This window comes from Cyclopterus lumpus, chromosome 10 (assembly GCF_009769545.1).
Source record: "Cyclopterus lumpus isolate fCycLum1 chromosome 10, fCycLum1.pri, whole genome shotgun sequence".
Classification (NCBI taxonomy): domain Eukaryota; kingdom Metazoa; phylum Chordata; class Actinopteri; order Perciformes; family Cyclopteridae; genus Cyclopterus; species Cyclopterus lumpus.
Window position 1 is genome coordinate 11,064,197 of NC_046975.1, and position 26,260 is coordinate 11,090,456.

General features: G+C 41.6%; 3 protein-coding genes across 5 annotated transcripts; all 3 read left to right on the plus strand.

Moving 5' to 3' along the window:
- The first annotated feature begins 173 nt into the window (after positions 1-173).
- On the plus strand, positions 174-5,304 carry slu7 (SLU7 homolog, splicing factor). Of its 2 annotated transcripts, none has more exons than XM_034544017.1 (14): positions 174-409; positions 617-776; positions 1,387-1,540; positions 1,624-1,704; positions 1,835-1,999; positions 2,147-2,341; positions 2,537-2,634; positions 2,720-2,787; positions 3,469-3,608; positions 3,885-4,046; positions 4,141-4,242; positions 4,340-4,417; positions 4,542-4,664; positions 4,774-5,304. In XM_034544017.1, the coding sequence occupies exons 2-14, from the start codon at positions 628-630 to the stop codon at positions 4,951-4,953; spliced, it is 1,695 nt and encodes a 564-aa protein (XP_034399908.1). In that variant the 5' UTR covers positions 174-409; positions 617-627; the 3' UTR covers positions 4,954-5,304. The 2 variants fall into 2 exon arrangements, with proteins under 2 accessions (XP_034399908.1, XP_034399909.1); XM_034544018.1 differs by having other exon boundaries at positions 260-409; positions 620-776.
- A 789-nt stretch (positions 5,305-6,093) lies between these two features.
- On the plus strand, positions 6,094-8,502 carry c1qtnf2 (C1q and TNF related 2). Its single transcript, XM_034543627.1, has 3 exons — positions 6,094-6,165; positions 6,453-6,710; positions 7,438-8,502. The coding sequence occupies exons 1-3, from the start codon at positions 6,138-6,140 to the stop codon at positions 8,076-8,078; spliced, it is 927 nt and encodes a 308-aa protein (XP_034399518.1). The 5' UTR covers positions 6,094-6,137; the 3' UTR covers positions 8,079-8,502.
- Positions 8,503-9,523: 1,021 nt separating this feature from the next.
- Positions 9,524-25,134, plus strand: ccnjl (cyclin J-like). 2 transcript variants are annotated; one of them, XM_034543644.1, is made up of 6 exons: positions 9,524-9,835; positions 10,494-10,604; positions 13,766-13,976; positions 20,803-21,102; positions 21,195-21,354; positions 21,830-25,134. In XM_034543644.1, exons 2-6 carry the CDS (start codon positions 10,527-10,529, stop codon positions 22,344-22,346), a joined length of 1,266 nt encoding a protein of 421 aa, XP_034399535.1. In that variant the 5' UTR covers positions 9,524-9,835; positions 10,494-10,526; the 3' UTR covers positions 22,347-25,134. The 2 variants fall into 2 exon arrangements, with proteins under 2 accessions (XP_034399535.1, XP_034399536.1); XM_034543645.1 differs by having other exon boundaries at positions 10,497-10,604.
- The last annotated feature ends 1,126 nt before the right edge of the window (positions 25,135-26,260 follow it).

A 26,260-nucleotide genomic window follows, 5' to 3' on the forward strand; every position in this document is an offset into this window, starting at 1 on the left:
TAGGGGCCCCAGGAAAATTGAGCTGCATGGCCTTAGTCAGCAAAGTGTTTACTTTACTATAATAATTATCGGCGTCATTTACTTTGCTTACATACATTGATTTAGGAATGAGCCAAACGGGTGCAAATACTGTAACTTCGGGGTCCTTGTATTTGGCACAGACTGCGTGTCACAGGGTTGAGTTGATACTGAGCGCCAGCAGCCGCGTCCACTTGACGGCGCTCTTTCCCGCAGTCACATTGTCGCGGTGATTTGAACACAGAAGAAGAAACGACGTGACGTAGCTGCCGTTGCTGTAAAATGGCGTCTATCGTGTGTTAGTCAAAAACACAGAGCAGGGTACGGAGGAAACTACCGGTTATCGGCGGCGAATTATCGACCACTGTGTCATTTGTTGGATCATAGCAAGGTAACCAAGTTACGAGTTAAGTAAATTCACAAGAGACGAAATACAAACTTCACTTTCTAGTCACTGCTAGCTAACGTTACAGGGACGACCGCTTCTGGGTCAACTTGTGGCGTTGTTGAATTAAACGCACTCGCTGCTGTGTGCGCTGTAGCAGGAGGATGTCTCTGAGTTATTAAGGACAGACGTATTTCTATTAAACACTTAAAGCAGGTTCAGCCATGGCGGAAGAGGCTACCGTCAGCGCCGAGGGCATCGTGGGCCTGGATGAGCCCAAGAAGATGACCAGGGAGGACTGGAGGAAGAAGAAGGAGCTGGAGGAGCAGAGGAAGCTGGGAAACGCTCCAGCTGAGGTGGACGAGGAGGGGAAGTAAGTCCACGTCTGCACCGAGGGGCTTACAACGTCTTAACATCTGGATATCTAAAACTAACGAGCATTGGCAAAGTGAAATAATACAATTTCACAAAAGTGTACGCGATTTACATAGTATTACACTTCCATGAAGTGTTGGTACTAAAACAAAAAAAGCTATGGTCAACATTAGTGTAGCAGATTCTGAGATATTCTAACTCGACTTCCTAATATATGGGAATCAACTAAAACACTGGATAGATAGCTTACTGTTTTTCATTTGATAGCATATTGCTTTAGATATGTCACTTATGTCATATTGGATTCATGTTACTTACAGTTTACGACGTATCAATAGTTTTCACATCTGAATAACTCAACATGGAAGTGCTTTAAAACAACAAAAACATACACGCCAACAAGAAAAACAATGTTTTTGACCCTCACACAACCAACTGGTGTGAATGCCCACAAGACCCTGATAACAGTATCTCAGCCTGAACTTAGAGACTACAAAGCCTAACAGGCACAAAAGACATGAAACAACCATGTCTCTGTATTGACACAATTTCAATGAAGCTACTGTTATATTAATGTGACCCACTTGTGCTGCTTCCTTTTTTTCCAGGGACATAAACCCTCACATCCCACAGTATATTTCATCAGTGCCATGGTACATTGACCCATCCAAAAGGCCCACATTAAAGCATCAGAGACCACAGGAAGAGACTGAGTTGCTGTTCTCAACTGTTGGAGAGTGGTACAAGAGAGGAGTGCAAGAGGTGAGGGTGAATCAATGAGTTACTTTCATATAGTCATTACAAATGCACTTCAAAGTTAAAAACTCTGTTCTCCCCCCAAATAGACTGCTATCAACACTAAGTTTCGTAAGGGAGCTTGTGAAAACTGTGGTGCAATAACGCACAAGAAGAAGGACTGCTTGGAGGTAAAATGGATAACTCGTCTTTTATCTTCAAGTTGAGAAGAACTTTCCCTCATTTCTAATCCTGTGTAGTAAAATATGTGATAACTGGCATAAAGAAAGTTAATCTAAACTTCACCTTTTGTCTCATCAGCGACCCAGAAAAGTTGGAGCGAGGTACACGGGTAACGGCATAGCTCCAGATGAACACAGTCAGGTACAGCTCGACTTGGACTACGATGGGAAGCGAGATCGCTGGAATGGGTACAACCCTGAGGAACACCACCGCATCGTGGAAGAATACGCCAAAGTAGATGTGGTAAGCATTGGTGAATTAAGCTTGGTTTAATTCTGGAGTGTTGGTTTGGTTTGTTGAGACAAAGGAAAACAAAATATCCTTTTAGCATTGTCGTCTACTTTCCTTCACAACATGAATCAGACTTTGTATTTTATTTCTGCCTCTCAGGCCAAAAGGACACTGAAAGCTCAGAAACTTCAGGATGAGTTGGCCTCTGGAAAACTGGATCAGGAGCGGGAACATGACAGTGAAGACGAGGATGAAGATAAATATGCAGATGACATCGACATGCCGGGTCAGAACTTTGACTCCAAGAGACGAATCACTGTCAGAAATCTACGTATCAGAGAAGACACAGCAAAAGTAAGAGACACATCTGGAAACAAAGTTCAATTGCTACTATTTCTCTCTTGGCTTTCTCACTGAGATGTTACTTGGACTATGTTTGGTTGCCTCTCAGGTTCACTGTGCAAGCTGTTGACTCAAGTGAGAAGTGAGGTACTGTTACTAACGCAGAGACACCCAATAATCAGAATTTCTCATGTCTCTTTCTCACAGTACCTGAGGAATTTGGATCCAAATTCAGCCTACTATGATCCAAAGACTCGCGCTATGAGAGAGAACCCGTACTCCAACACTGGCATGAACCCCGACGAGTAAGTTGTTGTTGTATTTCCTGATGGCGCAAACACTCTCATTGGCTTACATTGAAGTGATTTTGTAAACGGTCTTGTTCAACAGGGTGGGGTATGCTGGAGACAATTTTGCTCGCTATAGTGGGGCCACCATCAACATGGCTCAAACACAGTGTAAGTTACCAAGATATTTTCCATCTCTCTTCAGCTCAACACCTCCACTCTCAGTTTGAGTGAAATAGAGTATAGTTTCTGCTGGGATTATTTGTACATCAGTGATGTGAAAGCACTGTTTGTGGCATCAAATCCCCTGCTGTTGAATTTAAATGTGTTCTCTAGCAAAGTGTGCAACTATTTCACTTCCCCCTTTCACTGTGGTCAGTGCCTCTCCAACATGGGTGTGTCCTCCTCGTCCCCCTCATGCTTTACTCACATTGCCACCAAAACTGATTAGAGCAAGAAAGGGAATATTGCTCAGAACAGTAAACAACTCTATTGACATACTGTAACATCAGCAACATTTAGATTAAAGGCTACAGTGATATCTCAGGTAAAGCATGCTCCACCCGGCGGTTACTACTTTTACATTGTTAAAGTTAAATCCTGTAATTACTTAATCATGGCCTTAACAGTTGCAGATCCAACTAAATTCAACCATTTCACGATCAAAGTACTCATATTGTTTGCATGTTACTGTAAATGTTATGGGAATTGTTTTGCCAGCCAAAGCATGTCTACTGTTCTGAGAAATAAGACGAGACACCAACGGCAGGATTGATCACAGTCTTGTAATAAATAAATGATTTGCTTTCATACACAATATGTACATAATCAGCAATGCTTCACCTGTAACAGTGTTCGCCTGGGAGGCCTATGAGAGAGGCTCTGAGGTGCATCTGCAAGCAGACCCCACCAAGCTTGAGCTGCTCCATCGGTCCTTCAAAGTCAAGAAGGAGGACTTTAAGGAGAAACAGAGGGACGGCATCCTCGAGAAGGTAAACGGCCGAGCAACAGTAACTGGGACATTGTAATTCTGTGTTTATGAATTGATTTACTTTGAATATGAGAACCAACTGCCAACTGTTTGGGAATGGTTTTGAGATGGAAACAATTTTGTTAAGAAATTATATTTATTTTTTTCGTAAATTGTATTAATAATACCACCAGGCCTTAAATCACACGGCAGTATCTTTTGTATGTGTATTGGGGCTTACGTATTCATTCTGGCTGAAGATTTCACAGATGTTTGTGCTTTTGTGTGTGACTATCAGTATGGCGGTGAAGAGCACTTGGATGCACCCCCACGGGAGTTGCTCTTGGCCCAGACAGAAGACTACGTGGAATACTCCCGTCACGGGGCTGTACTGAAGGGACTTGAGAAGGCCGTGGCTCGCTCCAAGTATGAGGAGGACGTGCTCATCAATAACCACATTGTGAGGATGGCAGAACACTGTTGGAACAAAAAATATCTTGCTGTATTTTTGTCCCATTTTGTTTGTTTTCTAAAAAACAATCTCTTCTGTTTAGTGTATTTGGGGCTCGTTCTGGATCGATGGCTTCTGGGGATACAAGTGTTGTCACTCCATGGTCAAACAGAGTTACTGCACAGGAGAGAGTGGAATTGGAATAGTAAGTAGATGCATTACAAGGGTTCAAAGACCAGGTGTTATACACAGGCTCTGTTTTGTGACTCACATTCTGTTTTTGTTGTCTTCGTAACCTGAAGAACCACTCGGAGTGTGTTCCATTTGAAGAGGGACTAATGGAGTCCCAGGAGGAAGAACAGCCCAAGACTCTGCTGGAAGTAAGTGGCGCTGGAGAGTTAATATTGTAACGGTTGCCGTTAATGCTCGTGTGGGAGTTATTGTCAGTTTAAATGTAGATCGTTAATGTAGAATGTTAATTTTGTCAATGTTTTTAATTCCCAGATGCATCGAGATAAGATGATGAAAGACAAGAAGAAGAAAAAGAAGAACAAGAAGAACAAGAAGCAGGACTCTGACAGTAGCGATTCAGAGGATGAAGAGAAGAAGAAGGAGAAGCTGAGACAGGTAGTTATGTTGGTGTTTTAGATGATAAAAGGTGGTTCTGTGATCAACTGTCCGTATCTGTTGTCTACCTGATTTGTGTGACGACATCCAACCTGTTTCTTCCTCCCAGGCACTAGAAGCGGAGGACAAGCGGGTGAAGCACATCGATGCAATAATGCAGGTGGAAGAGAGAAAGAGGCCGTACAACAGCTTAGGGGAAGTAAAGGCACCCACTGAGGAGGAGATGGAGGCCTTCCGCATGAAACGCTGCCGGGAAGATGACCCTATGGCTTCCTTCCTAGGACAGTAACCTGCTGACTCCCCTAAAGTCTCCTCAAGGACTCTCACCGCTGCTCGGTGAAAATAAATAAACATGACCAAGACTCTTTCGTCTTGTGAACTTACAGCAGGAGGTTTCTGTTTGGTTACAAACATGAAACTGTGTACATTGTTTTGCTCATTTTTAATTTGAACACTTATTGTTTTGGATGCCACAGGTCGATAGGCCGTAGGAAAATGATCTATGTTTTTTTTTTTTTTTAATTAAACAGGTCCATGTCAAAAGATAATTTTCTTAGCCTTGGGAGTCTCCCTCAGTATCAATGTAATTACTTTTAGTGGAAATAATGCATTGTTTTTATAATAAAATACTTTGTCTTTATAGAAAGAGTTAAAGATTTTTTATGCACATTGATAAACATAATTGTCAAGCCATATGGTGTATTGCTCATCTCTTCACACTGTATGGATAGGAAAGTAATATGACAAAGTAACTGAAATGAAACACTAACAATAATTTGATATATCATTGCATTCTTATAAGTTCTCTCTTGCGAGTTGTAGAGCTTGCTTTTAAAATTGATTCACACAATTTAAATATCATTCCAACTTATTCATACTTTCACAGATAAAGAAGAACACACATCTGGATTACAGTACTTATATGCAGGCCAATTATAAGCAGTTTTTTGTGCTCGCATCTCTTTGTTGTTGCTAATAATATCTCATTGAAACCTGCAACACATAACATGTTATTCAATTTGAGTTCACGTGGTTCACGTTAATGGTGAATACAGGAGATCTCAAATACACGGCACTGTTTCACCCAGCAGCTGGAATGGTTCATTGGTCTCTTGGTTCTGCAGCACAGCAATAAACACAAACACATCTGGTAATATTCACATGGCATTTCATACACAACTGAGACGCTCTACATTTTATAATGTCTGTTATATAACAAACTTTTCCCACAGTTTGAGTTTGAACAATCGATGCGTCACCACTCGACTGCACTGAATTGAATGACATCATGGTGAAAGTATTTGTTGGCAGTGTCGGCCTGCTTGCTGAACAGGGCGGATGTTGTGGACCATGATTCAGTGGGCTGCACATTTCTCTGCTGCGCTTCTCTTGACGAATGCTATCTCTCTCGATTTCTGGAAAGTCATGTTTGTGACCTCTCGTGCAGAAAAAGGACTCTGACCGAGCTGAATAATGCCCACGGGTCACAACTTCTCCACGGGTGAGTTCTCTGTGTTTTTGAAATGTCGGACACGATCCCTTTGCAAAAACATGCTGTAACCAGCATTCAGAGTCATGGCATTAAACTGACAACAACATTAACACTAACTGTTCTCTTGTCTCATACGAGCTGTAGATAGCAGGCATCTACTCTGCTGCCACTCTCCATTTCAGCCTTTTGGGCAGATTGAATGTTTTAGTGAAAAGTCACCTGATTGCGACTAACTCACAAAACTAAAATTAATTTATTGTTGTAAACGTTTACTTTCTCTGGTCGTGGCCCCACAGTGACCATCATGCTCCAGATGTTGGTGATGTTGTGTTTGCTGTCACTCGTCCTCTCCCAAATTCCACATTCCTGGTCTAAAAGAGGAACCAACATCACCATCCACTCCTCCCAGCTGGTCTGCAGCTTGCCAGGCCCAATGGGACCTGGCGGAAACCCTGGAGCCCCAGGATCACCAGGGCCCATGGGCCCCATGGGGTCCCCAGGGACGGATGGCCCGGATGGGACGGATGGAGAGAAGGGAGAAAAGGGACATCACGGTAATTATTGACTCTTTTGTAATGTTAACCCAATGTTCAATAGATAAAACTACACTCTTCACATTGTCTTATCAACTTGGAACTTTATGTATTTTCATAGTCTTATCGAGAATTGAGACACATTACTTCTGTGTGGGATTTGGTTCTCAAGAACAAATGTGACGAAGAAACAACTTCCCATCTATTTTATGAATTGCACATTATGATTCTGGTAAATAATTGTGGACTCTTGTAACTTAAACCTATCATCCAATTAAGTTAGAAACCATGGATATTATATTATACTATGAAAACATAAACAAGAAATGTCAGTGGTCTGTCAATTTATTGTTATGGGGAAAATGTCACAGCCATAAAGCCAAGTTTTTCGTCCACCTTTTGAACCCTTCAAGATTGAACTTTTAAAGGTACTATGAGTTATAGAAAAATAAGAAATACATTAATATGATGTGTCGCTTACCTTGTCTTTCAAGTTTGTGTTTATATAATTTATAATAGTCATTTTATCATTTTTTTTTAAATTATTATTATTTAAAGTATCTCAATTGTATCTCCTTTTTAATGCCTCATGCTCTCTCATCTCTCACACTATAAATGATGATTATTACAATAGAGACAGTTTAAAAGTCTACGCCGGTTCCTTTTTGGGAAAATGGTAAACTGTGAGATATAGAATCAGATTAGGGAACTCTTGTCAGCTCTTTACAGCTCTGTCTTAAATTGTCAGGTGATCCAGGGAGGACAGGGAACCCAGGTAAGCCAGGTATGAAAGGGCGCGAAGGTGTCATCGGCAAGGCTGGACCTCGAGGACTGAGGGGACTACGAGGAACACCAGGGGTGGCTGGCAAACGAGGACCTAAAGGAGAACTGGGTGACGTTGGCCAGCAAGGAGCTCCAGGTGGATGTAATTGTGGCAGTGCGGCCCGATCGGCCTTCTCTGTGGCGATGACCAAGAGCTACCCTAAAGAGCGACTGCCCATCCGCTTCAGCCGGATTCTGCTGAATGAGGGGGATCACTACAACGCCAGCAGTGGGAAGTTCGTCTGCGCTGTCCCCGGGGTGTACTATTTCAAATATGATATCACTCTGGCAAACAAACACCTGGCCATCGGGCTGGTCCACAATGGACAGTACAAGATCAAGACATTTGATGCAAACACAGGGAACCATGATGTGGCCTCTGGTTCTACTGTTCTCCACCTGCAGCAGTCAGACCAGGTCTGGCTGCAGATCTTCTACTCGGAGCAGAACGGACTCTTCTTTGACCCTTTCTGGACAGACAGCACCTTCACTGGCTTTCTTATCTATGCTGACCAGGACTATCTCAATGAGGCTGATAGAAAAGCTAATGCTCAGGAGGACGGTTAATCAGGAGAAAATCTTATTTTATTTAAATATTGGTGGATTTCTTATCAAACGGTTTTGAAACCAAAATCTGACACCAGGGGGCACACAAGGAAAGAAAAGTCAACCACAGCGGGGGACCACTTGTTTAATAACATTCAAAAGCCCTTTGTTTTATCTGCATTATCATTCATTTGCTGACAAAATATGTTTGGGATATAATGTAATCATAATAATTATCATCATCATTCCTCTGGTTTGTTATCTATCTTAGAATGAGCTCCAAGGTTGGTCATCATCATTCTGCAGAGTTAAAGTCAAACCAACAATATGCAAAACACATTTGAGTGGAGGGGAGCTTTAAGTGATTCTTCTCATTAGACGAATCAAATATTTCTAATTTCATTAGATAATAATGCTGATATAGAAGCATTGCATGACATAGATAAAAAGTAATTGAAATAATACATTGAATAAATTGAATAATATGTTTTCTATTTTGTATCATTTGGATCATTTATAATTTACAAGTCTTCATTGTTACCTTAATGTCCTTGGTTATTATTAGACTACACCAATCTGTCCACATGGTGGGGGTAGTTACAGATTACACGTATTTGGGATTACTAAAATTAGTAATTTATCAACCCAAATTACATATGATGGTGCAATCAGATTATAGTTACATTATCTTCTTGATTGCATTTTTGATTACGTCTTCATAATATATACGTTTATGCCAGCATGCTTTTGTCAAAGTAACTTGATTTGACCAATTCTAAATGCAGAATATGTTTTTCAACTGTAAATTAAAGTAGGATGATTAGTCTAATGTGATAAATCCTCCATGTTGCATTTGATTAAAAAACAGCAGAAACAGCATCCAAAATGTAGACCTCAAACAATGCAGTAGTTTCAATAATGTAGTTTGTTGCAAAAAGTGAAAATACAATATTTGTGGAACTCAATATTTTTTGGTTGCATCCATTTCTTTTACTAGATGCAATATTTTCAATGTGGGATTTTGAAGTGATCCGTAACTAATCCTATAATACAAAAAAAAGAAGCCATGTAATTTGCCTTCCGTAATTGAGTGCCTACATTTCAAAGTAATCTGACCCAACCCTGCCTGTCCAAAAAAATTGACAATTTTAATGTATTCTATATTCTACTTTTTCTAGGTAAACCGTGGTATTAATCAATCAACCAATCAATTTAACGATTTCTGCAGGAGCTTGGTTCTAATAAAACGTGTTATAAGTAAACTAAATAACTAAAGCGATCAAATGAATAACAAAACTGAAATAATCGAACAATAAAACAATTAAAATAATATCCACATGTATAAAACATTTTTTTAAATAACAGTTTTGTGAACGTGCGACGGTTTGTAGTTCTGACACTGACCTCTAGGCTAAAGGACTACAACTCCCAGGCTGGAGGAGGGCCCTTCACGTCGAGCGCACGAGCCTCGCACCGCAACAGCAGCAGCTGGTGCAGCGGAGGCGAACGTTACTTTGTTACAGCGAAGCTACCGGGGAGAAAACGGTGTAACGAAACCTCTCGGAAAAGTGCACACAGTTGGGGAGAAAACGGCGCAACGGAGCGCCTGTTGCCGGGATTTGTCGCTGACAGCTATTTAATGAACTTGCCAGCGGATTTGAACGTTGTCGTTTCGCCGATAAAAAGAGGTCTTTCTCAAAGTTGAGCTGAAGAGGAGTTCTCTGGTTCAGGATGTCGGACTGAGACAAAGGGGTCTGGGGGGCATTCCCGTCGGAGCGGTGAGTGGCACATGTAATAACCACCGAGATTAAAAGTTCACCGGGTTGATGCCGTGCTGGAGAAACGCTCTGTGACCGCGAGGAGACGTTTAGTTGTTTCGCAGTGTGTTGTTTTTATTTTTATTTTGTTAACGAGGCGAGTATGCGCGAGCTCGATGGCCAGTTAACTTGTGTAGCCTCACTGTTTGGCCGCTGTCTCGTGGTGCTGACGCGTTTTAAATGATAACCAAAAGAGTGAGACGTGTGAGTTATTTGTTGGAAGTGAACGACCGTGTGATTTAAATGACTTTAGTGAAACGCGGCGGTGCTTCAGTAAACCGACAACGTGGTCCAGCGGGCATTTAACTGAGCCATTTAAATTCCCGAGCAGAGAAAATGGCCTATGCGGGGAGAGAGACCTCTGCTGTGGGATTAGCAAGGTGTTCAACTTTACCAAAACCACTGTATTTATAAACGCATTTCAATCGCCAGAGTTCAGCTGTAAGTACAAACATCTAGCTGATTTACATGAGATAATCCGTTTTATGAGAAAATGTGTAATGTAACTCTTGTCAGATAGTTCTCAGTAAATATCCAGTTTTAAAAACGATATATTTTCAAGTTGTTCTCGCCACTCACAAGTGTCTGACCTGTTTCATGTTGAACCCGCGTGTCTCAGCAGGTAAAACTTGATTCTTGAAGTGTCCTCTGGATGGGAAAGATGGAGAGGGAGTTGCAATGGTGGAAAGGACAGCTAGCTGCCGATATCCATCAATCGCTCCGCATCAAGGTGAGCTTTTATTGAACACAGCCTTATTGTGATGGGAATGTGTTGTTTTCTTTAGCTAAACCTGGTTTCATTGGGACTTTAAAAAAAATAGAAAACATATCCTGGTATTTACATTGAAGAACATCAACACCATAACGTCTCTATTTTTTCGATTCGTCAATCAAAAGAAAATAAATCGTTTTGATAATAGATTAACTGTGTACATATTTGGCAAAAAATAGCATTTTAAGGACCAACCAATTAATCAATAATATAATCGTTATATGTGTCAATAATGACAATTATTAATAGTTGCTGAGTTTTTGCAGCCAACTAATTGATACAAAAAATAGACTATTTTCTGACTTAATGGATAAAATGATTAATTGAGAAAATTAACGGACAACTTTATCGATGATAACTATTTGCAGCCTAAACCAACAGGCCTGTGTTGACATTACAAATATAATTACATGGTCCTGGTGTATATTTAAAAAATGATTTAAATTAGATTACATGGAGGATTTAAGGCTCATTAAGTGAAAATCGCTTAATTAACCTCAAAGCATGATCATATTTCTTCCCATGTGATACTTTAATGGAGACATCTGTCACTCGACTGGCATCTTTGGGCTGGGACTCTGCTGCTAGCTTCACGCTTAGGGGGATGACTGCAGATCAGGTTTTAGATATCAGGTGTCTAAATGTACCACAGATTGTATTCGTGTGCAGAGTGAGATCGGCAGTGTATCAGATTGGGTATCAATTGTTGTATATGTGTGTGTGTGTGTATATATATATATATATTATTTTTTTTCACACACACACACACACAGAGTATATGCTTTAGTTATTTACTCACAGTTTACTCATGCTGGATAGTCTGACTCAGAGTGAGACATCAATCAGACTGAGAATCTGCACGCAGAGCTGGAAACTAAACAACACACCCACTCTTTGCTCACATACTATAATGAGAGAGAGATAGTCTGTCTAATGTTAGGTCTGATTGCCCTATATCAGCATTTTGGTGAAATTCCAAGCAACAGGCTCTCTATAGTATATACATGCAATGCCCTCCTTGTCAATACTGCAAAATTACTTATGATGAATTGAGAAACGCTTGAGACTCTTAAAAGATTTAGAGTTATCTTTATTTTGACGCCAAAGCAAACAACATACTGTACATTTGTGTCTGTCTTTTAACTCAGAAGTTCTGTCAGACCATTTAAGAACTGCGTTTTTTTTCTCTGGCTTCTCAATATATTTTGATTGTCTAACTCACGATTGGGACTGCTACTAATCGTTATATTCATTATTGATTAATCAGCCCATTATGGTCCCGATTCATTGTTGGAGCTCTCAACCATGAGCGTACATTTATTTCTCATCATAACTGCTACTGAGGTCAAAACTTCCTCACATAAATGAGAACGTCTCAATTAATAATTTTTAATTTAATGTGTGTGTGTGTGTGTGTATATATATATATATATATATATATATATATATATATATATACACACACACACACACAAAAAGTAATCAGAATCTTTTTTTTTTTTATCTGTCTCAAACATTCAACTAATTAATTGAAAATGTAAATAATTGTCCGTTGGACATCCTTTCATCAAAACTGACAAGATTGCTTTACATTTCGATGATACGGCTTTATAGGTTTCACAAACTGGATGTTTTCAGATGTGGTTAAACTGGCAGCAGTCACATTTGCAAGTGAAAGGAACGGTGAAATGAGTCTCAGATCTGTGTTTTTAAAGGCCCTCAGTGTTCAGATTTCTTGCGTGGCGCCTGCTCCCCCACAGTCTCATGCTGCCTTGATGGCGTTTGCTGCAGTGGTAATGCCCTGATGTGGGAGATAGCTGTGGTGTGTAGCATGTGGCAAATTATCAGACATGCAAATCAGGCAGAGGCAGCTGTGGAATCCTTAATTATGGTGCGGGTCCCCCACAAAGGCCCCCCCCCCCCCCCCCCCCCCCCCCCCCCCCAGAGCCCCTCCAGACTCCAGCAGCCCCCCACCCTTCACATCCACCCCCATTCTCCTGCTGCCCCTGTACCCCCAGACAGACAGATGGACCAGAGGCTGAAGCACTGGGAGAAAAGTTTGGGTGGTATGGTTGGTTGTGGTAACGGGGGTGAGTGGCTATATGTGGTTTTGGGAGGGGGTTCTCTTTACTTTTAGATTCCATTGAAGTGTCAGACACTGTTGTCTTAGTTCAGCTGAAAATAAATAGTCGTTGTCCCTTTACAGTAAACTGTATTATTTTAAGGATTGACAAGCATGCGTTTCATTTGAAATATGAAGCTCTAAAGACATTTTGGACGGTTTGAGCCATCCTCAAGTCAGGGATGTTTCTAAACAACAGTTTTGATATGATGGAGATGTTTTCTGTATATCTCCTCATGTAAGGACCCCACACTGTTTGAATTTAAGAAGATTAATCTACCAATCCTAAATCTCTTATTAAATCCAGATCAAAAGCCCTTGTTTTTATTCAGATTCACAAAGAGCAAAAAAAAAAAAAAAAAAAACAAGTTCACATAAGCAGCTTAAATGCATAGAAAGTATGTGCTGTGGATTTGTACATTCAGTACTAAATGTTTATTGTTTCTTCTCTGAGGCAGATTTTGAAACTGGAGCCTTTTGCTCTCCTGTTGTCTGTCGCTGATTGCAAAGATACCTGGGGCTGATTGAATGCTAATGCCCTTGAGTATCTTCCTTGCACTTTGAAACACATGCAGCTAATTGAACATGAATAGGAGATGTGCTAGAGGTGAAACCTAATCCTATCTTCTACTCAACCTCTACTAGAAGTACCGTGCCTCCCACCCCCACAACCATAGGCACACACACACTCACACGACCACCCTCCATTGCTCAGAGACCCCTGCAATGACCCAAATTAGCTCCTCTTCTCTGCAGCGATGGTGAATTAAATGAAATTGAAATGAGGCTGAATCATAATCAAGAATTTGACGGTAAATGCAGTTTATTCTTTGAGTAAATTAGACACAGCAGCTCTCCTGACAGTAGTTAAACCCAGTCAGCAGGGGACATGCATGGCTCACTATTATGCATATTTTTTCACAACCCCTGTGTCTCTCCACTGCCTCCCTCTGTTGTTTGGGTCCCCCTTCATTCCTTCTTTCTTCTCCCTCTCCAGGAGCTGAAGCTACCGGTCTACCGAGCCCACTCTCCACAGATTGGCATGCGGCGCTACTTTGCTGACTTGTTGGCCATCCTGAGCAATCGCTACCAGCTATGTCCTACAGCGCGTCACCTTGCCGTCTACCTGCTGGACCTGTTCATGGACCACTATGATGTGGCCGTCAAGCAGCTCTATGTCATCGCCCTGTCGTGTCTGCTCTTAGCTAGTAAGTCTTTTTTTCAGCCTTCCACGTCATCACTTATATCCATACACATCATTTTAGTTTGACAAAATAAAAAATTAAGAGTTGGTTATTAAATATAGGTTCCCTCCTGTCTATTGCTTTAATTTAGACCTCAGTCTACTACAGAGGTACTTAAATTAGTTTTTTCATCTTAAACCATTGTACTTTTTCTGTAAATGCAGAAGCGCTACATTGTAAATCTTCTGTGCTAAAATTAGTGACCGTTTATGCAAAGGTGGCACAAGGTGAAACACTTCCTGCAACAAGGCTAATTTGAGTTATGCTCTAGAGACTATGGGGGTATTTTTTTTCTTCCAGCTCCACTTTTCAGACAGTCTGATAGGCTGTGTCAACAATTTGCTACAATGTCTGTTTGGAAAAACAACACGGTTTATATTGTGGAAGGAGTGTGTCACTGTTTTCGGAGGAACTGTTGGGGATTATGCCCGTGTCTGCAGAACTTCTTGTACGTCTTTCATCCTGGCTTCAATAACATGTCTGGAGCTGCTGCTGTTACTTTAGTCCCATCCAGTCAGTTTGAGATGAACTAGTATCGCACCTACCAAGGTCAAAATGTCCTCCAGTTTAAAATGCAAGTAGTTTTTTCTTGTCCTTTTCCCCCAGTCATTGAAAACATGCGATTAGTTGCAGAGGATTTCATCCCCACAATCCTCATCAAATCTGTTTTGTCTGCAAGCTAATTCTCTAATGGCCCTTTCCTCTGGCGATCAGACTTCAGGATATTAGGTATTAGTTGTTGGCAACAAGAAAAGAGAAACATATTATTCCTAAATATCTCTTCTTCCCTAGACTGATGACTTGTTGATGTTGTTCTTTGCTTTTTGTGTGTTTCTGCAGAAGGGATAATAAATAGTAACCAACATGCTGGAAAATATAATATGATGTGTTTTGTGTAAAGCAGGTATGTTAATAATTCCACCCTGCTGATGCATGGTGCAGGTTGTGTGGTAGTTATTAGTGTCTCTGTGTCTGTCTTGTGATTAACAGACTGTGAGGTTTCTGTACATTAGTGCAGCCCTTGGCATCATGGGTAATTAGACTAATGATGCCGTCAAAGTGGGAGTCTGGAATAGGGCCCGCTCACTTGGGAGGGCTCTCTCTCTCTGTGTGTGTGTGTAGTAGTCGCACACAGGCCATCTTTGCAATCAGCGTAGTCTCTGTGGTGGGATGAATTTGAATATGACTTGAAAGAGGTTTTATTTAAAAGCAATCTCATGAGAATCCAAGAATAGCTTTTGAGAGTTTGCTCATGGAGTGATATAAATATTATTAAGCCAACCTGGACAGAGGTGCTTCTTCTATTCTCTAATAGATTAATCTGGTTTTCTATTGAATCTTTTGATTGTGTTAGTCAGGCTCTCTTCTCTCCTGCCTCCGACTCCTCCAGGACTCTAGGGAGTTGCAGCCATGATTGATGAAGGCTTGAAAGGGCGTTTGATTCAAAGTTGTCTTGGGTTTTTATGTGTCCTGAGGTGCTTTGGAATCTGGCCTAGTTATTGAACAGCCTCCCCAGGTCCCACTGCCTGCCTTTGACAGGCACATACATTGTCTTTCTTTAAAATGTTCTGGCTTCCGCGCTCTGTTAATTAATCGCTACCTCTTTTGTGCCTCTCAGCAGTCAATGCTTAATCCTGTTACTCTATTGTGTGTGTGTATTTTGTGGATGCTTGTGTGTGCATGTGTTTGTTCATGGATGAGCTCTTCATTTGCAGGAGTGAGATTGGTGTCAGTTTTTCAGTTTTATTGACAGTTGGAAGGATATTTAAAGACCTCACTTCATTCCAGATAATCCAATTACTTCAAGGAACCAAAATCCTGGGGAATTTAATGTGAATTTCAGTATTCACCATTTGAATGCACTGCAAATTTCCATTCAAAATCAGCTCACATCCCCAAACTTAAGTTTCTATTGTGTAGCTTTTCATGAAGTCCTGCGGTGATCACATCAGTCTTTCTGGCAGATCTCGGTCCCTGAAGTCAGAGCTCTGCATATTGCATCCATTTGTTATGTTAAATGACATCATGGACGTGTCGCTTTGCTGCCAGCTAGTATATGTTGTCACAATGTTTTACTCTTTATGTACCTTTTTTATTTTATTTGGTTGTGTGGCTCATGATTATAATCAGTGGGCACCAAGTTATTGTTGAAACTTGATTTAATGTATTTTGCTGAGTGAACCCGATTCAGTGAAGCGTCTCTTGACAACAACAAAAAGAGCATCTTGTGGATCGCACAAGAAGCTCAGTCATATTGACTACACAGTGCACTTAAGATGGGCCTCGGAGCCCGAGGGTGGGGAGGAACTGTGTGCTGAGGGGCACCTGCCATATGCTCTCCGAGTCAGGCCTCAAACAAAAGCTCGTTAATGCAAGCAGGACAGGCAGCCAGACCCTTTCCAGAGAGGGGGAGGGGAGCTGAAGCTGCTGGGTCGAGGTTGGTGTGTGTGTGTGGTAGCGATTTGCTGTAAGCTAACATTGCTAAATGGGGAGATAGTTGCTGTGGCAACCTTGTGAGGAACCTATGATTCTTTTTTCGCGATCATCTGATTAAGATTCACATTCGATTTGAATCCGTTAGAGTATTTCCCATTGAAAAGGCTGTGCTTTACTGCCACATAACCATTTAACCGACTGGGCTCTGGTGGTGTCCTTTTACCTTTCGCTGCTGGCTCTGTTTCCTCTTCGTTCACTCACCTTGTCAGGGACAGGCAAGTGAGGCCTGGGACAGGGCGGCCATTAAAAGCAGCCCCACATCCCTGGGGGGTTGGGAAACGAGTGGAGCGGTACTTCAAAGGCAGGTCGGCTGCTGATGTTAAACAGGGTAGAAAGGGAGGGAGAGGTGGTGGCCTGCAAAATGGGACATGTTAGAACTGAACCACCCAGCAGGGTGCCCTGAAATGTAGATTAATAGGGAACCCATTTCCCCCTTTATCCCCTCACAGGTTTGACAATAATTCTGTTTCAACTATTGTCATGTGGGGCCATCATAATTAAAGAAATGATGTAAAGATGTTCAATGGGTTTTAAAAAGTAAATATTTATTACCATCAAATGCTGCCAAAGCACCAGTCGCCTTTGTGTTCATATGAGTTCTCGTGTGTAATTGTAATCCACAAACTATAATACAAATGTCAGAATTAAGTGATATTTCATGTTCTGTTTGTCCACACGCTGCCTTTGTCAGCCCTCATCACCCATACGGCATACCCCCAAAACACACCACACATACACGCACACACATGAATACACAGGGCTGGGTTTCTAAGATTCTCCTTGGTCACCCAGGCATTAGCATCAGGGGTCAAGGGTCGGCCCTGGTCTACATTGTGAGAGCTGCCGGGGCCAGGGGTGGCAACATGGAGATTCTGTGATGGAGCTGTGACCAATTTCACACTCCCAATGAAAGATGAACCGGCAAATAAAAGGAGTTTAAAGAGCAGAGGAAATTCCTCCACGGCTGTCAAGTCGAGGAGAAAAAGAAGTCGAGAAAATGAAAAGATCGAGGTGTTTTCTTTCACTTTTAAGGACCATTGTGTAGCATTTGGGGAGATCTATTTTCATCAGTTTATAATCACCTTAAACTAGGAATCGTTGTTTTTGTCAGCTTGATGAGACCTGTTATAGCTACATGCATAGTATATCTACATGCATATATTATATAACCAGTAGATCACAAATACAACTTCATTTGAAAAATACATCCATCTATTTTTTTCACGGATGTCAGTTTTTCCATTAAGAACATTTCCCCAAGAATTGAGTCACTGGTCCTGTGTTTCAGGGTGCTAATTGAAACTGTGAAAGTATAAAATGTATTGTGGTTTCCTTATGCTGCTTTTAGCGTAACCTAACTATTTTGAGGTGTGATTTAAGATGGACTAGAATTGCAGGATGTCTGCAAAAAGAAGAACAGAAACGGGGGCCTTTGTCTCTGTGTGAGAATACAGCTCTCAGGTTTCCAACAGCCTCTATCACTCTAAACCCCTCCCAGCCCCCACTTCCACCTCTTACCCAAACAGCACACCTGGGAGTAGGTCCTGCATCCTGACCTTACCTCCCCAACCCGTGACCTCTAACTTCACCCTGTTTACTTGGCCTTTTCTCATCATCACCATCACATGGGGGCGCCATGAGAAAGGATATGTGCCCTGAAGTTGCAATGTATTAAAAAAAGGTAGTTGTGTCAACAAAAAGGAAGGCTCCTTTTGCTTTTTCTTCTGCAGTGCATCTCTTCCTTGGGCATTGACTTAAGATAGGATCATTTAGTTGCCTGCATTCCAGGTAGGCTGATATCTCAGGAGAGGAATGCGCCGTCTGTCTCAGGCCACATTCAAGCTGACAACACTAACACAGGACGTTGAGCTGCATTGGTTGTGTTGCTACAAGCTGTCAGTAAGAAGACAACATACAAATCATTATTTGTCTATCGGTACCGAAATATGATGGCACGAGATGACACGATTAGTTGATCTATAGAAAATGAATCGGCAAAACTTTTAATAATTAAATTACTACTTATATAATAGTTAGTTGCAGCCCTAATTAGCGTTTGTATTTAACATTGGGTTATGCTGCAGATAAAGTGGAATCCGAGTCGACTTGTTTTTTTGCTGGAGCGCTCTGTTGCTGCACCCTTGCTGTGCTAACTCATTGAAATGAATGAGAACACGGTTTAGTCATACAGTCTGTGATGCACGCAGGAGTCCAACCGGTTTGTGGCTCTAAGCATACTGTACTTCTGGAGGTCCCTCTGAAGTTGCTTTGGTTTTTGTTCGTAAAGCTTTTGGGCATCCCAGTAAACCAGAGGAGTAATCGCAGCACAATGAGGAGATTGATTTGCGTTGTGTCTCTTTAAGATCAAAGAGGCTGGGGTTGTGTGGAGATTGGGGTCATTGATGGCTTTTTATGGCAGCGTCTGTGTGGACATAGCAGTCTAGCAGCAGACAGAGCACTGATCCAGAGGATATGAGGGTAAGAGAATGGGGCAAGTGTGGACTGGGCTGTGTAACGGGCCCTGGTGGGTGCAATCAGCCCTGTTTCTCAGTGCTTCCTGTTCTGGTGGAGAGATCCTATTATTGCCTCCCTGCTAATTACACCACTGGCTTGTTGGGCTACAGATTCCCCACACCCCTCCCCTAATACTCTCAACCATTCCCTCTCTCGTCCTATCTGCTGCCCTGCTTAATGGTGGGTTGCAACATTAGTGGTAAAACTCGCACTTTGGTAGGAAGACGTCCCACTTACTGAGACATGGGCATAAAGTGGTACATGATGTTTTTATGAGAGGCACAGCAGAGAATCCAACGTATCTGCATTTTTCTACAGCGAGGAAAAGTCAAAGCCCCTATTTGTAATTTTTAGTTTCCGTGATTTCAGCGTAGAGGCCAATATTTACCCCCAACAGAAGGGTTGTTGTAATTCCCAACTGGATGCATATTTTGACAAAGCAAATACATAGTTTTATAATCCGACTCAGTCCGCAACAGCAACTAAGTGACACTTACCCAGCAGGCAGTATGTGTGTGATTGTTTGTGTTTAAATGAATTGTGAGGGATCTACATTGCTGATGTATTTTTGTAATCATGTGTAATATATATATATATATATATATATATATATATATATATATATATATATACCTTGAGTAGTAATCATAATTTGCTTCTTGAGCACTTGGACTGCATCCTTGCTTTCCACACATGACTAGAACTGGATAAATCATAGTTAAAGCAGTCAGGCCAATATATTGATCAATACCAGCTTATTGCAGATAAATGAGTATTGGCGTTTGAATTGTCTGATAAATAACAAAAAGTAGCCCCACATGAATAAAAAATATGTTTCAGGTCATTTACTTTTGCAAATACATGGTTTGTCTACATAACATGCATATCATAAAAAATATGGAGCTTTATCAAAGCTAACACTTTACGTCACTTACCTAATTATCATTTATAAACAATAAATATACATGGAATAAATGGTTTAACGCACTACAATGTAGGTTTAAGTAGATATGAGAATATTTTATTGTGTTAATTGATGTACATCATTTGACAAATTATAATTAAATGCATAATTGGGGTACTTAGTTTTTGACTGGTCAAAAATGATTGCGTGTTTTATCTAAAAACAAAATACACATCTGTCTTAATATCATTATTGTGTTCTCAAATATTGATATCGGACAAAACAAATCCAGTAAGGGACGAGCTTCAACTTTCACTTTATTTAATTAAATTTATTTTCACTATAAATCTATAATGAGTCCCCATGTCGGCCTTCTTCAAGCTGTGTGTAAGATATGCACATGCTTTAGAGGGAAGCCTGTATCAGAGTAACCTGACACCTCCTCACCCTCATTCTTTAGATTTGAGCAGAGGAGGCCTGTTGGATCCTTGGATTAAAGGCAGTCACTCCTTTCCACTGGTCACACAGACCCCTGAGGCCTCAGTGCTGTTGCCATGGAAAGGAGGAGAGAGAGAGAGAGAGAGAGAGAGAGAGAGAGAGAGAGACCTAAAATCCAGAATTTTTCACTTTTTAAAGACTGAAAATGGAGAACATGCTGTTTTCACATTTGATCAGCTGGAATACCTGCTAATAAATTAATCATTTGATTATCTAACTTGTAGACTGATTTCCTTTTTAAATTGTTGGATTGTATTTGCTCTTCAAAACATGCATGTTCATGGCTATGTATTTGAGAGAGGACGCATCTTGTCAAACTGTATTCATTGCACAACACACTGTTCAGTGACCTCACTACATCTCCGCCTTTCCTTCCAGGTAAATTTGAGGAAAAGGAGGACCGGGTTCCCAAACTGGAGCAGCTGAACTCGCTGGGCTTTATGTGCAGCCTAAACCTGGTTCTCAACAAGAAGGATCTGATCAAAATGGAGCTCCTGCTGCTTGAGACATTTGGCTGGAATCTGTGCATGCCCACACCAGCCCACTTTATTGACTACTACCTCCATGCCTCGGTGCAGGAGGGCGACCTATACAACGGCTGGCCCCTCTCTTCCCTTTCAAAGACCAAGGCTTTCATGGACAAATACACTCACTACTTTCTGGAAGTGTCACTGCAAGGTGGGTTATGAGGAAGAAGGTGAACTGGACTTTGTTTGGTTTGTTCCACATGTGTTGAATATGAATTTATTATTGTCTTTGGGTTCTTCTAGACCACGCTTTCCTGAGTTTCCGACCGTCCCAGGTTGCTGCTGCGTGTGTGGCAGCATCTCGTATTTGCCTTCAGATTTCCCCCAGCTGGACGACCGCTCTGCATCTGCTTACGGGCTACACCTGGGACCACCTCACCCAGTGCATTGAGCTCATGCTGCTGTAAGGGACATGCACGCATACACGTAGAGAAAAAGGGTCTTACCAGAAAGCGAGGCTGGAACACAAGCATCTTAAAGTGTAGTGGGCTGCTCACGGTAGATGACGTTGAGGCCCTTATCGCTTTATGCTTTTGGTTGCCATGGTTTCGGATTATATGATGCCTGTTGCTTGAACCAGAAGAGGCTTTTTATGTTCTGTGTGTGTCATCTGACAATGCCTGTCTGTCTCATAATCTTAGCTGATGCTGTGTAATTTAACATCTGTAATTAAGTCAGACATTTCTGTGTGTTTTTATGTTTGCGTCTTTGTAAATGTAACTGTTTACATAGTTCACACTAATTCTGAGCAGTTATTCTTTCTCAGGTATGCTCACACTTTGCTCTTACCCTGCAATGCAAGGATATACTTAGCTCTAATTCAACTGCCTGCATATTTGTTGAATCATTTCCCATACGTGCACCTTTCCTCTCCACAGTGCTCATGACAATGACGTTAAGGAGGCCAACAAGACCAAATCCACTCCTCCTCACCGGCCCTCCTCTCTGCAGTCCCAGCCCCAGACCTCTCACCTCTCTCCAGTGTCAGCCATCCAGAGACCAGCCTCCTCCTCCACCTCCTCCACACCACAGCTGCTCTTTCAGCCAGACGGCTTCCCACACCTTTCCCAGCATTCCCCGTCCCTGTCCCAGCTGCAGGCTCTAGCTGACTCCCAGGCTTTGGGGCCTGTGGTAAACATGTCTCAGGACTTCCTTCAGAGCCACAGGATGAGTCTCCTAACTGGGGCTGCTTCCATGACTCCTGGGGGTGGGTTCCCCTCCTACCCAAGCTTGACCGCTGGTCTTCAGCCGGGGGCTCGAGTGCTGCCGCTCCAGGGCCCCATTTCTGTGCAGATGGCTCTCGCTGGAGAGCCGCGCCACTGTCTGAGCATGGCCTACAGCGGGGGATACCTGGGGGCTCATCACTCGTTCACAGCGGGCTGCTTTGACAGGTGACGCCAGGAGACGGAGAGGGAGCAAAAACCTCTGCGGGAGTGCACTGCGATGCGTCCGACTCAATTCCCTACCCCGAAATATCCTTTTGCAGACCTCCTCTCTCTCTCCGTCAGCTCCGCAACACCTTTAGCTAGTCCAACTCCCCCGTCCCTCACACAGAGACGCCTCAAACGCAAGCAGAGGTCCAAAGGCAAGACAGACCCGGTGGAAGTGATCACACTGACGTGACAAATGTTCCACCACCTTGAAATACAAAAATGTTATTGCTATATTCTGAAATGGTTTTATAGATCCGTGTTATTATGAGACTGTCATCACTGTGAATGAGATGAAAACAGCAGTGTCATCTAACACCCACCTCATTCAGTGCCTGTTCTCAGTCGTGTGATAGCTGAGCCAATTTTAGAAGTACACAGAACGCAAAGTATCTGTGATAAAGATATCTGGCTGCTTGACATGAATTTTTTTAATTTTTTTTTTTTTAACTTTCTAATCCCAAAAACGTAACTCATGTTAGAGAGAAAATTGGCTGGTGTTTTTTTCTTGAGTGACCATTTGAGAGAGAGAAAGAAGAATAATTAGAGGCTTGTCGCTGACTCTTGTTTGCGTCAGTGAACATTGATCTGACGCCTGTAGTCTTGGTTGGAGCTGAAGGGACGAAGGATTCATTACTTTGAGCACAGCAGGTAAAGTCTGCAGCTGTTTTTCTTTCCTCCTCTCTCTGTCCTCATCATCGGTTCTCTTCCGCCTCCAAAGTCGAGCCTTGTGGCAGAGCCGTCTCACACTCGGGTGAAGACGTGTCTCTCTGGCAGCTGCAGGCTTTGTCCTCCTAAAGTTTTCATTTCAGTGTCTCCGGCACCACTCAAAGAATTTACCACAAACTGGACCAGCATGGTGAAGGAGACGTGGATGATGTTCGTGTGTTGTACATATAAATTGCTGCTGCCTTCTTATAAACTGTTGGTTCTGTGTCTGTGTTAAGGACTCCAATGTTTACATGAACCACTAAGTATCAGGGACTTGAACAAGATTACTTGAATATGATGCCATTGAAACATGCCATAGCTTTTATTTATGATGACTCATTTATTTTTGTTCTATTTCACTTTTGTTTGATATAGTGTAGCTTTTTATACCAACTTAGAACCACACCATTGATTAATTATAGTTTTCTTTATACCCGTCGATATAAACTGTTTATTGAGGCTCAGGTTTCAAGGCTGAAACTAGCAGCTTTCCCATTATTCTGTGCTATTATGCTTTAAAGTGGATGCTGTTGCAGCACCTGTGGGTGCTGGAATATTCCCTTCATCACTGGACTCTACTCTGCTGACAAGTCGATAACTGAAGGCATGAAACCGTCTGTTTGCATCATAGCCATCATGGAACAACCTTGTGGTCACTGGTTTCACACATCTGTGGGCAGTCGACAATAATTGCTTCCCAAATTTCTAAAGCTGCAGTTTCCAATCTTCCACTTCCTGTTAACGTATAAACACATCCAGATTCCCAGTGTCGGTCACAAGGGTTGCCCCTTGGTTACCATGGTGATGCCTTGAATAACCGTGGAGCACAAGTTTTGGGATGATTACTGAATTAGATGAAACAAATTGTTTTCATCACTGATTAATCTGTTGCTTAGTTTTCCGATTAACCGTTTTGTCAAAAGAATGCCAGTTCTAGGTCCCAAAGCTCAATTTGATGTATTCAAAAGGAGTGTTTTATTTGACCAGCGGTCCAAAACCCAAAACAATATTCAGTTCACTCACTTATGATGAAGAAAAGCATCGCATTTTCATATTTGAGGAGCTGGAACCAGAGAATTTGCGGCATTTTTTACCAAATTTATTGTCTAATCAAAAAGTCGACTAATCCCTGCAGTTCTACTGTGGACTCCAGATTCTGGGATTATGACAGAGTTCTAAAATGTTTGCTCTGGACATTGGACGTCGCACCATGTCATGCCTTGTCCTAAGCAGGTATGAAGCTTAAATTAATAGTAAGACATGCTTTTTTTCTCATAACACTACATGCCTTCTGAAACTCAGACCTTTTAATCACGACCCATTAAACCTTTTACAGCTAAACATCTGTTTGTTTCCCCCTGCTCAAAAGGACATGATCATTTGCTTTCCTTCCAGTGATCTGGAGTAAGATACTATGCCTTGTTTTAACTTTTTGTGTACAGTTTTGTTATATTTTTTACATTCCTTTTCAGTGTATTTTAGTTTAAAGCATTTTGTGATTCTCCCGATGAATGCCGTTGGCGTGAACTAGATTTTTGTTCATAGAGTTCAACTTGCTCTTTTCCTCATAATTCATGAGCAACGTCTCACTGAGGTGTCAAAGGTGCAATACGCCGTTTCTTCTGTTTAAACTGACCACAGCCATCACTGTCTCGTGTACACCACTGGTTCATCTTTTGTAACTTATTTTTGACAATTGTGTGATTTGACTTGCTGTAGCTTGATCTCCTCTAGCGGGCAGTGGGCTCTGAACACAATTAATATGTTGCATATTGCAGCCGCCTGCTTTTGAGTGATAGATATTACTGAATGCTTTTGTCTTTTAGCTAGAGAAGATGCATTTTTCCTTCCAGTGAAAGGTGCTGATGTCACTCTCACCACACACCACTTGTCTAATGTGATGGTAATGAAACCACAAACTTCCAATTTATATTTTTGTATTATTTTGTACCAATTTGTAGTCTTGGTTTATGTGACACCGAATGATGGAAGGAATTCTTTTATCATAATGTGCCACGGAAAAATAAACACAAGTGAACTGAGTTTGTGAGGGGCGTGTTTCTTCTGAGGAAGCATTACCAAAGTGCCTGCAGCTTTTAGGGAAATGACGCTTTCCGCTGCATTGCTCCGATTGGTTGAAGGGGAAGACAATGCAGCAGCTCCAGTGATGAGCCCTGCAGGCTTTACACACAATCCGCCAGCTGTGACTGCATGCTGTCAATGCAACACATTATTCGTTTAAATAGTGTCTCGGTAAACCACCCTGACGCAGTGGTGAACTGTAACCAAGTACATTTACTCATTTAAAGAAACAACTTAAGTGTTGCCATGTTCTTCTATATTCCCCGCTACATTTCAAAGAGAATGTTACACTCTTCACGCCCAGCCTGACAGCTGTCGGTTACTTTTCAGATTACATTTGATGCATTTCTCAAGATTAAACTGTTTTTAAGGTTGTTGAACCTAACTTCACGTGAACCACCAACAAAAATAAAACAAACAACTTATTGTTATCCTCTTAAGTGTATTTTTCTTATAACTGCTTTTACTCAAGTTTTGAATGCAGGACATCTACTTGTGCTGGAGTATTGTTATTGTATGTAACTTTTACTGAACTCAAAGATGTTCATACTTGCTCCACCACTGACTACAGCACACTTTGTATTCAAAGTCAAATCAAAACAAATAATGTAATCTCTCATTCCCTCACTCGTGGGAACCACGGGTGGATAGCATATCCATGAGCAGCACAGCTTTTCCAACTTCAGACAGTTGTTCAGTATTTGAGGAACAAGTTCAGCGTCTCTTCTGCCTCCACAGCTCTTGGAGCCTTCTGTGTTGTGGCATTTTGATATATAGAAATCCATTCAGTGAGGAGGCTCTGTCACACACGAGACATTATACTCCAACATAATACTTGCAAATTGACCGTCTCCCTTGTGTTGGACACACCGCAGTGGGCTGGGGACATTTTTGAGCCTCAGCTCTGTTCTCTTAAAAAATCAGCACAATATTTTTCTTTGTTTTAAATTGAGTTGGTTTTTTATGTCAAAAGTCTGGAACATAACCATCTCTAAATGCTTAATCATATCAGCTCGCATATCTTTAATTAGCATCCAGTTGAATAACAAAAGAATAAAAAAAGAAATAAAGTCCAATGTTCCTCCA

Coding starts and splice junctions, on each gene's coding strand:
- slu7 (XM_034544017.1), top strand. CDS start 628: ATGGCGGAAGAGGCTACCGTCAGCGCCGAGGGCATCGTGGGCCTGGAT. Junction 2,635..2,719: donor ACTGGCATGAACCCCGACGA/GTAAGTTGTTGT, acceptor CTTGTTCAACAG/GGTGGGGTATGCTGGAGACA. Junction 4,243..4,339: donor GAGAGAGTGGAATTGGAATA/GTAAGTAGATGC, acceptor CGTAACCTGAAG/AACCACTCGGAGTGTGTTCC.
- c1qtnf2 (XM_034543627.1), top strand. CDS start 6,138: ATGCCCACGGGTCACAACTTCTCCACGG. Junction 6,166..6,452: donor GGGTCACAACTTCTCCACGG/GTGAGTTCTCTG, acceptor GTGGCCCCACAG/TGACCATCATGCTCCAGATG. Junction 6,711..7,437: donor GGGAGAAAAGGGACATCACG/GTAATTATTGAC, acceptor TTAAATTGTCAG/GTGATCCAGGGAGGACAGGG.
- ccnjl (XM_034543644.1), top strand. CDS start 10,527: ATGGGAAAGATGGAGAGGGAGTTGCAATGGTGGAAAGGACAGCTAGCT. Junction 21,103..21,194: donor TCTGGAAGTGTCACTGCAAG/GTGGGTTATGAG, acceptor GGGTTCTTCTAG/ACCACGCTTTCCTGAGTTTC. Junction 21,355..21,829: donor TGCATTGAGCTCATGCTGCT/GTAAGGGACATG, acceptor TCCTCTCCACAG/TGCTCATGACAATGACGTTA.